The sequence below is a fragment of the Equus quagga genome, chromosome 2 (assembly GCF_021613505.1).
Source record: "Equus quagga isolate Etosha38 chromosome 2, UCLA_HA_Equagga_1.0, whole genome shotgun sequence".
NCBI classification, from domain to species: Eukaryota; Metazoa; Chordata; class Mammalia; order Perissodactyla; family Equidae; genus Equus; species Equus quagga.
Window position 1 is genome coordinate 63,092,311 of NC_060268.1, and position 13,843 is coordinate 63,106,153.

General features: G+C 55.0%; 1 protein-coding gene across 8 annotated transcripts in view; it reads right to left on the reverse strand.

Moving 5' to 3' along the window:
* The window catches only part of LOC124234712 (transducin-like enhancer protein 3), a 48,756-nt gene extending 36,836 nt beyond the window's left edge, over nt 1–11,920 (reverse strand). For all 8 annotated transcript variants that reach the window (XM_046652091.1, XM_046652089.1, XM_046652090.1 and 5 more), the window contains exons 1-4: nt 11,791–11,920; nt 11,143–11,243; nt 10,565–10,628; nt 9,546–9,590 (exon numbers count right to left, since the gene is read on the reverse strand). In XM_046652091.1, coding sequence (XP_046508047.1) covers nt 9,546–9,590; nt 10,565–10,628; nt 11,143–11,243; nt 11,791–11,814 — 234 coding nt within the window. In that variant the 5' untranslated portion in view covers nt 11,815–11,920. The remainder of the gene's footprint in view (nt 1–9,545; nt 9,591–10,564; nt 10,629–11,142; nt 11,244–11,790) is intronic.
* Between the last annotated feature and the right edge of the window lie 1,923 nt (nt 11,921–13,843).

Below are 13,843 nucleotides of genomic sequence, written 5' to 3' on the forward strand. Positions count from 1 at the left end.
GCTGGTGGCTTCTATACTGGACAGTAAAATACACGTTTCCACAACCGGAGTGAGTTCACGGGACAGCACTGCTCTAATAGGTGGGTGTCATTATCATCCGCATTACAAACGGAAGTTCCCAGAGCTCAGAGTCTGCCCCAAGTCACAGAGTCAGTAAGTCTTGACCTAGGATTCAAACCCAAGTTTGTCTGACCTCCAAGCCTGTCTCTTAGCCACCAGGACATACCACCTCCCCACTCCTGGAGCTCTGATCTAACTTCTCAAGATCCCCCTTTCAGAACCAGTTGACTTCTGATGGAGAAACTCTGAATCCACTGACAAAAAGGTGTAGTAAAAACAGGCTTACCAGGGACCCACCCCACCCATCACCAGAAGGCCTGGGAAACGCCCAGTGTTCCTACAGCATCACCAGAGTTGAAGAAAGGGGCTTGGTCAGGGGGACAGCGAGGGAGAGCCAGGTGGGGGTCTCTTGAGAAGTGGAGTAAGACCCAAGTGAGAGAACAGACAGAAACCCAAAGAGGCTAAGAGAGACGAGGAAGATCTAGAGAGCCCCCCTTAAGAAGTTCCTCCAGGCTGGGCTCCTTGGTGTCACAGACAAGTGCCAGGTGACACAGAAGCCAGTGTCGAGTCAACAGTGGGAGGCACCTGGCCGTGGCAAGGCAGCTCTTTGCGGGCTCTAATGCTTCTCCCCATTTCAAGCCGGCTTCATGGAGATCTCCGTTCCTCCAGGACGAGGTATAAGGCTACAGAAGGAGGGTGGGAGACAGGGCAGCACCGTCAACCTCACTTCCTCCAGAGCCTTTCCCTAGGACTTCTGCTCTTAGGCAAGGCGAGATAAGAACTGGACTGCAGCCCTGTGCACTGGTGACAGAGCTCAGAGGAAGGCCTCCCTCCTTCCCAGAGTGACGGCGTAAGGAGAAGCTACAGCCCCTACTGGCCCATCAGTCCCGGCTGGCTCCCCGCCTCCCTCTGCGATCTCACCCTCACCCTACTCCCACCGGGCTGCTTTCCCCTCCCTCTAGACCCTGGGGTACCACCTGCAGCACCCCCGGGCGCAGTGAGTCTGCCTACCTCTCCCTGGACAGCAGTCTGATAGTTCCTGCACCCCAGCCCCACCCTATCGAGGACTGACTCCCATCCCTCGCCCACCAGTCTACACTGAACGGTCTTCCTCTTCCCCAGCAGAAATCACCCCAGCTCACAAAGCATGCCCTTCATGAGGATCCGTTTCAGACATGGGGTCAGGACAGCGTGTTGAGGGCTCTCTCCCCAGGGGAGTATTTGGGAGTGGGTAGAGGGCCTCCTCCCCCAGCCCTCCATCACACCTGGCTGGGTGGTGGTGGTGGAGTCTAAAACCAAAGCCTTCAGGCCAACTGGGAAGGAAGAGTCCCCTCCCCTGCCCTCAGTGTTCCCAGTGCTGCAGGCCTTGCAGGAAGGACTCCTGGTGCATTTGGGGGAAGACGGAGTAGCACTCCAGTGCCAACTAAAAAGCATCTTCTCCCATTGGGCTAATAGAGTTCTTACGCACAATTAAAAAAAAAAACAAAACAGATGAAGAGCTGTGAATAATGGTTATCAAGGATTTAAAAGGGCAATGAGATAAGGCCATAACTCTTGGAGCTCTGGGCCCAAACAGCCTGCCAGGGCATGACAAGCAGAGTTCACTAATTTACCCTCCAAGCCACCGCCCCTGCTTCCTGCTACAGTTCGTCTCCTTAATCCAAATTCAGCAGGTTGACCTTCTCTTCCTCATTCCCCATTCCCCCACCTCTCCGCTTTATCCTCCTTCCTCCCAACTCTCTTTCCTCCTGCCTCTCCTTTCCTCATCTCACAAAAAAATGCCTAAGCTATATTAAAGACACTTTAAATCAAAGCTTTATGATACTTTTACATTTCTTTCTATAATCATGACTTTTGCAGCCAACCTGAGAAAGACTTGTATCCTTCCCAGAAAGTCCATAATACTATACAGAGTCAGGGAGAACACCAAACTGGGGCATAGCCCTCGAGTGCCCCACAAAGTGCACACTGTGCCCCCAGAGTGGGCCAAGCCCCGTGCTGGGCTCAGAGACCGCGGCGAATACAAACTGGTCCTGTCCCTCAGGGACTCATGGCCTCGTCATTCCACCCCGCTCTGCCCCAGCCCACCCCCAATTTAAGAAGACAGCCCTCCAGGGCCCCGGAAGGATGCAGGTCATCCTCACACCCCAGGCCTTTCCTGCCCTGCTCTGAGGCTTTCATTGTGGTGTTTGTGTCTCCTGGACCCCGGGCCCCTTATTCTAGGTTCCCAAGATGAAAAGGCCTAATCTGCTTTGCCAACAGTCAAGTGCTATCAGTACAGGAGGGCTCTATTATTAAAATCCAGAATGTTTGGAAGATCAAAATTTTCACTCTTTATCCTCAATAAAGGCCTTGTCCTGGGATTATCTGGTGGTGGTGGTGGTGGTGGCAGCAGCTGCCCCAGGACCCCAGACCCCCGCCTGCGTTACTCACATGCTGGATAACTGGAGGGGCCACCTGCCTCCCACAGACAAGCCAAGCCGATCCCTGCTCCCAGTCTTCGCCAAGAACAGCCAGCCTCTGAGAGGACAGGGCAATGGCCGCAGCCAGACTCCAGGCCCTGAGAGGGCTTCCCCGGCCTCTCAGCCCCACTTCTGGTCTTTCCCAATGCTGGGAACTTGGTTCCTTCTTCACCCTTTGAAGGACGCAATTGGTAAAGGGGCGCTTTGGTGACAGCGGGTGAAGGAGCCTCTTTCCGACAGCCTGCCGCACCTTCGGAGTAATGAAGTCGGCCAGGGCAAAGGGGAGGGGGTGTTCACGCTCAGGGAAAATCTCCAGGGCTGAGTAAATGGGACTCCTGCTTAACCCCCTAAACTGGGATGAACCCCCACTTAAGAATGTAAGTCTCTGCACTACCCACCCTCATGGTTTCAGAGGGGCCTCTGCACAAGAATCTGATTTGAACCAGGCTTAGAGGTCTTTGGATCTGACTCTCCAACTGGCGGACCCCTCCCCCAGGGCCTCCACTAATGTGGCCTCTGCTTTACTCCACATTCACAGGGACAGCTCGGAAGCCCATCTGCCCCATCCTCAAGCTGACTGTGCAACATCCTTGGCAAACAAAAGAACTCAAAAACAACCTTAGTAGGAACTGCAACTCCCCCACCACCTGCTTGAGAATGCCAGGGCCGAAGGACCCTCAGGGGAGGCCCAGGCCCACGGTCTGCTGTCTGCAATGGAGGGTGCCTCAAAGCGACAAACCCGCCAACAGTCCTCACTGATGCAGAGGCAGGAAATTCCCCCTCCCTGAGTTTCTCCTTAGCCCCAAGTTGAGAGGGAACATGTATTTTGAAAGGCGAAAGAAAGAAAAGAAAAAGCCAAGGGAGAAAAGCAAAGAGAGAAGGGAAGAAAGCATCTTGGCCGTGAGTCTCAGAGAGCATTTGTTGAAAACAAGATATTGTCCCTTTAAGCATATAAAAACAAGGCCCTTGAGCATGCAGTTCTCACTCTGGTACACAATTATGGGTGCTTTCAGCTGTCTAGCACTACTTCAAGTGCTCTCTTAAACCAGACTGTCAATGGCATGTTGAAAGCTATTTTGCTGGCTGCTATCATTAATAGCAAAGTGGAGAGCTGGGCTGATGAGAATTAAATATGGGGGAGGGGAGGGTCATAACCAGTCATTACAGAATTACCAATATGAGAATGGAGACAATGCCACTTTGGGAAATAAAGTTCAAACCAGCACATTATGGTGGGGAAGCAGGCGGGGGAGGCCACAGACTGCGTGGAGCGTCCCCTACCCCCACCTCGGCAGATGGACTCGGGCCAGCCCTGAAGAGCCATATGGGGCCGGAGGAGCCACAGAGTCGGGAGTGTGAGAGCTGAGAGGCCCTGGAGATCACTTTGCTGCAAAATGTCACCACCTCGCCTCACTCCCCAAGCGGAGCCCCCCTCCGCATCATTCCGAAGACTTGTGGACTTGTGGCTTCCGGAACACACCTCACTGCCTTTCCAAGAGCCGCCGTCCCCCGTGGAGGAGCCCCCACTGCCAGCTTCTGCCTACAAACCCCTGCCTGCCCTTTAAGACGAGGCTCAAGTGCCAGCCCTTCGGGGTCGTCTTCTCTCACCCGGCTCCCCTTTTCCAGCAAGAACAAGCCGCTCAGTCCCGGGTGCTCCTCCTGGGACACTCGGCCATTAGCACTTACCTCACTGCATCGCAATGACTTTAGATGGAGGGAATGGTGTCTTACTCGTCTGTGTGACCAGCCCCGGCCCTCACCCAGCACCTCCCAGGCCCCTAATGACCGTTTTGGGAATGAGTCCAACGCCCTTGTATTACTGATGAAGAAAGTGGATGCTGAGCCGTAGGAGGAAGCCTGCAGAGCCATAGCCAGCCCACAATTAAACCCCCACCTCCTACTCACAGGGCTCAGGGAGTTGGATTCCACCCTCTGACAAGCCGGGCAATTCTGAGTGAGGAAAAACCAACATGTTTCCTGGGCACCTACCACGTGCTGCCTGCAGAGAAGGGGCGCTGGCAGAGGGGCATCCTCCATGCTTAGGACAATGAGATAATGAGCTGCGAGAAGGGACATCAGGCATGCCTGCCCGATCACGGGGAAACTGCACTGCGAGAAGGGACATCGGGCATGCCTGCCCGATCACGGGGAAACTCCACTGAGATCTGGCCTTTGTGTCCTGGCGGCCCAGTATTTTGTACAAACAAATGGGATAGAAAAACATTTTCCTGTGCAGGAAGGAAAGGGGAATTCATTTCTTGACTGACTCATTCCTACAACAAAATGGAAACGAAGGGCCTCTGACACAGACTAGACCCTTCCTGTGTTGGGTGGGGAAGGAGGAATCAAGAGAGAGAAAGAAGAGCTCTGTGCTCTGGGGGTCCTGGTCCAGAGAGCTCATGGAAAGAGTTTTAAATTAGGAGCCAGGTCCCCACCCAGGCTCAGTCTCCTGATCCATAAGTAAGGACAAGAGACCACGTGCCCATCTCCCAGGTCGTTTCAGTGATCAGGCGTACGTGAACGAAGAGAGCTGAAGATGTACATGGCCCCCAACTCTGTCAACTCCATCAGCAATTAAGAAGAGGGGTCCAGAGAAGGCTGGGTGGAAGGCAGTCCTGAAGGGTGGGAGCTCTTCCTGGGTGAACAAGACAGGGTGAAGGGAGCTTTGAGCTCAGCAGACCCCAAAGCTGAGCGAGGCCAGTACCCAGGACAGTGAGAGGAGCTGCACGAGTAGAGGGGAGACCGTTCCAGAGGAGAGTGATGAGGCAGGAAAAGTCAGACGGAAACCAGCACACAGAGGGGTTCCTGGATGCCAGCACTCTGGGCAAAAAATGATACTCGAAGGAATTTCTTTTTAGCTCAACCCAGACACCAAACAGGCACCGCCCTACTCTAAGGACGAGTGTCCCCTCTTCCACTTGGAGAGTGGTTCCCACCTTCTCCCTTCCAAGACAGACTCAACTCCTGGCTGGGTCACTGTAACCTCGCCACCTGCTGGCTCCCTCTAGCCACTTGCACCTTCTCGATGGTCACAGAACTTCAAGCAGTTGTACCTAGAGATCTTCCAGTCCAAGCCCCTTATTACTTAGGTGAGAACACCCCGGGGCGGGGCGGGGGGTGGTGACAAATGGAGATGTCCCATCTCCCTCTTCAGTCCTGTGTTCACGGCCACCCCATGGCTTTCTGTATCCTCAGGGGAAAATGGTGACAGGTTTTTACCACTTTTGCTCACCTGTGCACCGTATCTCTGGGATTGCTAGTCACATATCCTGTATACTACTATACACATCAAATCAGTAGTTGTGCAAATAGCCAGCAATTCGGAAGAGGACGACGGGCAAAGAGAGCTCAGCTGATAGGGACTGGGGGACTTTGGACTTTGGCGTAGCCAGGTTTGTAGCCTCAGCCTCTTGAGATGATAACACGGAAAGAGGCAACTGTCATTAAAGAGACAGAGCATGATTAGTTAGTAAACGAGCACTCTTCAAGTCTTGAGTCTTGCTGAAAAGAGACCTGGGGTTGGGAGGAAAGGCTGGTAGCAGCTATGCCACTATCACAAGACTATATGCCTCTGGAAACATCAGCTCCCATCTCTGAGACTCATTGTCCTCATCGGTAACTTGAAAGGTTTGGATGAGAAGTGAAAGGACTCTCGGTTCCAGGAGGAAAAGTTGCTGGGTTTACAGAAAAAGGTGACAGTAAAGTGTTGGCATGACACTGTCCCCAAACCAAACCTCAAGTCCTCTTTCAAAATCTCGGTGCTCATGGCCGAAGGGTGAAAAGATGGCTTGAGCCAGCTTCCCATAGCATCAGTACCTCAAACCCACACACAACCGTTGGTCTGAAGCGCTTGCTTGTAAGCTGGCTTTGTGATTTGTGGCTGACATTGGAAAGCCTCTGCAGGAACAAGATGGGGACTGATGAGGTAGCTGGCCAGCCATCGGGGCCTCCCCGGCCTCAGAGAATCACCCGGCACTCTGCCTGGAAGCAGGGGCTTGAAGAGGTGGGTGACGTCTGACGTCTCGGGCCAGAACCGTGATTCTGCAATCCTTGCTTTACCATAATTAGGGAGGGAGGCAGAAGAGGAGGAGGAGAAACCATTTATTACTTCTCTGGGATTCGACAGCTTGGAAAAAGAATGAGAGAGAGCTAGAGAAACAACCAGGAAGAGAGCCAGCCACACTGAGTTTAACCTCTGGGTAAAATAAAAATGGACTGGATACCCCATCAGCTGCCCTCTCTCAATCCTTGGGCCCATCTGGCAGAACCTGAGGTTCCCAACTAATAAGTATTTCCCAGAGAGCCAACAAAGATGGGCTTTTTATAAAATACATGGTTGTAGTGGTGGTGGTAAGAGAATGTGCATGTGTGTGTCTGAGTGTGTGTGCAGGCTGAGGACTGCCACACTTCTCAAGGTGCTGGCTCTGGAGATCATCTATTATATAAATGTACAGACAGTCCCCACCCCCACCCAAGCTTAAAGATGAAGAATCCAGCCTGTTTGTTCCAGGCAGATGTAATCACACGAACAGTCAAGTCTAGAGGGCAGGACACTGCATGAATAATTCAAGCACTCCAGTCACTTGATTGTGTGTGCAGATAAAACACCAGTCAACCGCTAAACAGGTCAGCTGATAAACTTGTTTGCTCAGGCCTAACCACCATCCGCCAAATGCACCCAAGACCCACATTGCAATTAGTGGCCGGGTTTTCTGCTGCAGAACCCTCGCCAGCCCAGGGCGTGGACAGCCCCATTAGGTCAGGGTTGCATTTCTGAGCGAAGGTTTCTTCACCTCCTTGCCTCTTTGTTCCTACACAGCCACAGGGCGATTTCACCCAACTCAGAGATTGCCATAAACCCTGCAAAGGCACCTCGCTGGGAGCACACACTTGCATGCCGGGAAGCAGGCGGGAGCTGAGGCTGGAAGGCAAAGGTGAGTGGCATGTGAGGTGAAGCGCCCAGTTTGGGAATCCAGAGGCTGGGGTTTGAGTGCCAGCTCCGCCCTCCTGGCCTCTCTGAAGCCTCAGTTTCCTCGCCTATAAAAAGGGGGCAAAGAATCCATTTATCTGCCTCTGGCAGCTGAGAGGATTAAATGAGACGATGTAGCCAAACCTCAGGCATTCTCCTCCTAAGAACCCTGTTTGGGGAACAGCCAGAAGTCCCAGATGCACACAGCTGCTCTTGATGCAAACCCCACCACCAAATGCGTTAAGATGGTTAACTCTTACTGGGTTCAGAGTGTCCCCAGGATTCCGGGAACAGCTTTGCTCCACCAAGGTGCATTCTTTGTGCCAAAGAACCATCCACTCACAGACAGGGGGAACACCACCCATGCAAACCTCAACATGCAACGACATATTATACCTTAATTACGAAGCTCTTAGAATAACTGCTGCTATAAATTTTAAACCTGGTGCAATTACCCTCTTTAAACACACCCAAGATACTAAGTGCTGAGAAAAAAAGGGGGGGGGGTGGATAAAGGGAGGAGGTGGCACCTTGCATAACACCCCAAGGTCCTTGAACACCTGGGACCCCAGCTGCACTTCATGCATTCTTACTGGACGAGTCAGACCCAGTCAGTTCCACCTAAAGGTGGGCAGAACCTGTCTCTATCTAGTCCGTTCTCCCAAGGAGAAACATCCTTACGTACAAAGCAGCGTCTGTTTGTGATTTCTGTGGCTCAAGAAGTAAAAACCTGGTAGCCTTCATGTGCCTTCCTAAGGAGCTAATCCCTCAGGAAGCCACAAGCTGGCTTCCCACATTGCTCAACACCCTCAGGCCCCTTTCTGGCTGCCCTTCACTCAACACTGGGGCTCCCTCCAGGAGGGCAAAGGAAACCACACGTTCAAAAGGCTCTCTACGAAACCAATGGAGCGGGCAAGAGCCGACAAGCATTCCAGGGGGTCACCTGCCCTTCTCACCTGCCCTGGGTCCTGCCCCCTTAAAGAGCAAAATTTAAACCTTGTAAACGACTGTTAATTTAGAGCAGAAAACCCATTCAAGTCACGGTCACCAAGGGCTAGAATGAGTCAACAGCCTTCTGAGATTTCAAGAACACCAATTGTTAAAAAGAACAACCGGTCTGCACCATTTATACGTGCCAAGTCAACTCTAATCGCCGGCCAAGCCAAATTACAGGCAGCCTCTCCTCGGAACACAAACACACAAACAGGCCTCTCCCACAGCCCAGCCTAGCACCCGGACTAGTTACTGATAGGCACCGAGATAAAGGGTGTTTGTATTTGCTTGGTTTGAGGGATACTGTTATTAGAGCACTGACAATAGCAGGTAGTTTACAGATCCATCAAACACCACCACACCAGCTAAACTGGTTTGACTTCAGGATTTCAAAGCTGAGCTCAACTCCCAGCCATCTCAAAAGTCCCGGCTAGGCTGTCCCCAGGCAAGTTCCTTCACCCCTCAGCTTCAGCTTCCTCTCTGTGAAATGGGAACGCAGCTGCCTTCAGACTCAGATAGCAGGAGAAAGCTGCCTTAGGACTGGAAGGCACTGGGGTTGTACTTCATTCCGACTTTACGTTTTTAAGCAGTTAGTCACTAGTTCCCTTAAATTTTGACAGCTCAGCTTGGCGTTTAAGACTCTCGAAGTTTAATCTTATCGAGGCAGAACATCACATTTTTGAGTGAGCACAAAACACACGCACACCCCTCCTGCATTTCCTCTTGAGAATTTTACACTGAAATAGATGAAAGCAGCCTGCCACCTCTGGGCTGCAGGAGTTTATAAGGAAGATTTTGAAGGTACAACTTTCCCTTTGCTCCCTTATCCTCCACCAAGATCCAAGACTCGACTAATTTCACAAGCTCAACGCTAAAAACTCACCGCGACCAAGAAATGAGCAAAGCCTCAGACCCTGCATTTCAAGGACCTGATCCATTCTCCTCAAGAAGTAAGAGAAACAGAAGTAGGCTCACTTTCAAAGAGGAGGGGCCATACAAAATCCATGTATTATGTAAGTTTTAAAAAACGAGCCCCATTTTTTAAAGAGAAAAGCACTTACCTGCTTGTGCATTTCAATGTTCAAGCCATAGGACATCTCATAGTACTAAAAGTAAAAAGAGCTGCCGTTAACAGACAACACAGAAATCTGTTCATTTTCCAGAATCAGCTACTGGGAAGGTTCAGGCCAAACCATACTTTTAGGATACATTTGCTTAAAAAGTTTAAATCAAACCCCAAAGCCAGCTATCGAGGGGCTTAAGAGCTGACAGCGGGCAAGTGTTCTTCTCATCTCAACACAACATTATACACACAGGAGTAAGAATAGCTAGGCTCTCCCTCCCACAAGCACCACATGTGCCATATATCCTGTTTATACAAGATTTGGGCTCAACAGGGAATCCTGTGTACACTGGGACCCTCTTGTCCTCTGAGAGTTATTTAGCAACGTGTCGAAGGCCTCTTATGTGCAAAGCAGTGTAGGGAGCTGCGCTTAAGTGCCTTCCATGCCCTCTCACAAACAGAAGATTGAAACTTGCTGGAAGAGACACTGGAAAAGGGAAGACAGTCTACCTACTGCCCCAGGGCTGACAAGATTCTCTGTTGGGGGATCCCTGAGGAGGGGAGTGGAGGCAGAGCACTTTCAAAGGCTCCTCCAGTCTCAGAAAACCCTGGAGAAGGAAAGGGGTAGGCGGAGAGGGCTTACGTCCCACTCTGGCTAGACCCAAGGGCTGTACAGTTTCCCAACGCTGCCAGGAGGTCTCTGAGAGATTTTTATCCAGTCCTGACGTGGGCTGATCCAATGCTATCTAACTAGCCAAGACAGGGCAACCAGCCCTCGGGAACCTTCAAAGCAGAGGGGCACAAAGGCAGGGTAGAAGTGCTGGCCTGGGGTTTGGCTTTCTCCTGCTGCTCCTCCTCTCATCCACCCTCCTCCAAGTGGCCGGCTAAGGGAGGCTGGGGCAGGGTGGGAGGGCACTCCGATTACACCCGCTCCCAGGGCTGCCCTGCGGCGGCCGAGGTGGGGACCCAGCTCCAGTCTCCCCAGACCCCCTCCGGCCCCGCGGGGCCGCCTCTCACCATCACATAATGGCGCTGCATCTCTGTCTTCTCGTTCGCCAGCTTGTCATACTCCACTTTGAGGCTGCGAGGGCAGGAGGAGCCGGCTCAGGCCTGGCGCTTGCAGCCTCCGCCGAGGCCCCAACCGAAGGGCCTCGGGGAGCCATTTTCCACTTCCCTGACACCCCCCCGGGGGTACCCCATTATCCCGGAGCCTCGGGGAGGAGTAGGACTCGGGTCCCCGCCACGGGGAGGGGAGTGAAACAACTTGAAACTTCCCGCGGCCGGGCAAGTGGATGCATCGCAGCCGCCGGGGGCTGCACCCTGACGCAGGCCCGCGACCCCCAGACCCACAGCGAGCCCGTCGGCGACACCGACCCCCACCCCGGGGGCCCCTGTGAGCGGCGCGGGGAGCCAGGAGGCTGCAGGCAGCAAAGGGTTAAGGCGCCGCGCACGGAAAGGGGAAACAAAAGGCGGAGGCCCCGGCTGCCCCGCCGCCCCGGGGTCGGGAGCCCCCTCCGTCCCCGCGGGGGGTGGCAGGAGCGCCAGTGGGGACGCCCCCTCCCCGCCAGGCCCAGGGCGGCCCCCACCGGCCTTACCTGTGATACTGAGCTTGCAGGAACTGGAATTCGTCTTTGATCCTGTCACAAGACTCAGCCACCGTGAATTTAAATCCCGGCTGCCCGGGTTGATGGGGAGCCTGGAGCCCGCGAAGACAAGACAGGGGAGGGGGCGGGGGCGTCAGACGCGGCTCCAAGCTGCCCGGGCCCCTCGGCGGCTTCCCCCGGCCTCCCCCCGCCCCTACCCAACCAGAGAGGCCACCCTCAGCCCAGAACCTTCCCAGCAAGTTTCTCAGCTCCCCGATGGGGCGGGAAAAGGGGGGCGCCCCAATCTCTCCCTATTGGCCGCGGGTCTCCCATCCCTTTCACCAAGGGGCTCCCATTCCCAAGTAAGACGGGGGCGGTGGAGACACGCCGGGTGAGTTGAGAGACTTAGGAGAGGGGGCGGGGGGCAGCGTGAAAACAAACAGCTCTACTGGAACACAGGCAGTCCCCCACGCCACTCCGGCGGAATTAACCTCCTCTCTCAACGGCGCCCGCCCCATCCCCATCCCCTTTGTGTGAGTGCGTGCACACACACACCCCACACCATAAAGGTAGCAACAAGCAAAATGGAGGTGCCAGATAAACTGCCTCGTTCACCCTGCCATGATAGATGCTTAAATAAACCGAGTTGCAATTACTCACCGGATGTCTGCCTTGCGGATACATGGCAGGGAGGGGTCGTGATTCCGCGAGCGTGGAAGCGCCGAGAGCTCGGGCCGGGGAGGTGCGGGGGAGGGGGGAGCCAAGCCCGAGCGGGGGGCGGCCGGGAAACCGAGAGCTCGCCCCCGGCCCCCCCAGCCCGCTCTCGCAGCGAAATCCCAGAGTCGGGCGCCCGCCCCAAGTGGAGACAAAGAGCCGCGGAGCAGGCGGCAAAGTCGTCGGCGGGCGCCGAGGCCGGGCGGCGGGCGCGGGCTTTGTGCGCCTAGGGCTCGGCGGGCTGCGGCCGGCCGCCTTCCCCCGGCTGCGTGGAGCGCGTCAGAGCCGGGGGCTGCGCGGACATCGTCGTCTCCCCGGCGGGTCCGGCGCGGGGTCCCGAGGCCGGGGGCCCCTCCTGGGGCGAGCGCGGGCCCCCGCCGGATCACTCAGCGCGTCGCGCCAGGAGAGGGGCGCGCCGGGGCAGCCCCAGCATCCGGGGCGCGCGGGTCCGATCCCAGACGCGGCTCTTGGCGAGAAGGAGGAAGGAGGCAGGCACCGAGGTGGCGGCTTGGGGCCGCAGGAGAGCCGGAGGGTAAGGGCGGGAGCCAGGCGCGGGCGCTTCGACGCCCCCCCTCGGAGAGGAGAGCCTGCTGTTCCGTCTGCTACTGCCGCCGCCGCCGCCGCCGCAAGCCCTTCCCAGGGCCGAGGAAACTCCGGGCTCAGTAGGTGCAAATCAACCTCCCTGGCATCCTAACTCCAGCGGGCACAGGAAACCTCCGTAAAGGGGTCCTCGCTGCTCCCAGCTCGAGCGCCGCGTCCCCAGCGAGGAGCGCTCGGCGCCGCCACCGCCGCCTCGGAGCGCGCAGGCAGGAGAGCGCTGGAGAGGAGACGCAGCCCTAGACCGGGAGCTCTGCGGCTTCCTTCCTTCCCCACGGCCCGGCTCTCCTCTCCGCGCCCCGACAATCCCCCCAAACACACACCCAACACGCACACACACACACACACACCAGAAAAGTGCCCCGGACCTTCGGATACCACACACAGACAAGCGAGGGGGACGAGCACGAGGTCTGAACTGCCGCGAGAGCAGTTCCAAATAGGGACTGAAAAGTAACAAAATAATGTGGCAGCTTCGCCCGGCGCTGGCCAATGGGAACGCGGGGCCCCCACGTGGGGCTGCCGGACTCGGCCTGCGACTGGGCGCCGCCGGGCGCGACGTCACAATGCCCTCTTGTGTCTAAAACTATGCATGAAAAGTAGCAATCAGGCCCTACCCGCTGGTGACTTTCGCATGGGAGTGAAAAACAGCGCTCCTCAGATCAGGAATTAACCGAAAGACATATAATAAATAGATATATATTATAGTCCTAGGCTACTAGAGGTTTTTTCCGCCTCTTTTTTTTTTCCCACGATCTACTAGCAAATAATTATTTGGCAGGAGGGGGGAAGAGAGAAGACAGAGGAATAACAACAAAAGAAAAAAACCCAAGCTGTACAGTCCTCAAAACCTGTGGCTGGTAGTAATGTATCAGTTTATTCTGCAGTGGCGGCGAACGATTCCTCCCGCTAATCTCATTAGGTCTGCAAAGCAGCCCAATTAGATACTATAAAACAAACAGAATCACTTTGTCACTTTAATGTTTTCACTTCACAAGATTTAGGACAGATAAAATGGAGGCTCCCAAAGTTGCCTCCCACCTTAAAAAATTTGCTCGTAACTGAGGTGTCCCTTTCTTTACCCCTTCTCCTGCCCAGCGCCACCCCCCTACTGGCCCCCAGCTTTTCGTCTTTGTTCATTCGTCCTTCTTTTCAGAAAGCCAAATAAACAGCGTCTTTGATGTGCGACGGCTGCCTATGAGTAGTCTGAGGAACTCTTGCTTGGCGGGCAGCACAGATGGAAGGAAGGGCCCTGCTGCCCGCGGACGACCGGCTCACTTCGCGCTGTCCCCACTCGGGGCGCCTTCCCGGGGGGGACAGCGACGCCCTCGCCGCAGCTCCTGACTGCGCGCTGAGGCCGGAGGAGCCGAGTGAGGGACGGGGTGGCGGCCCTGCCCCGCTG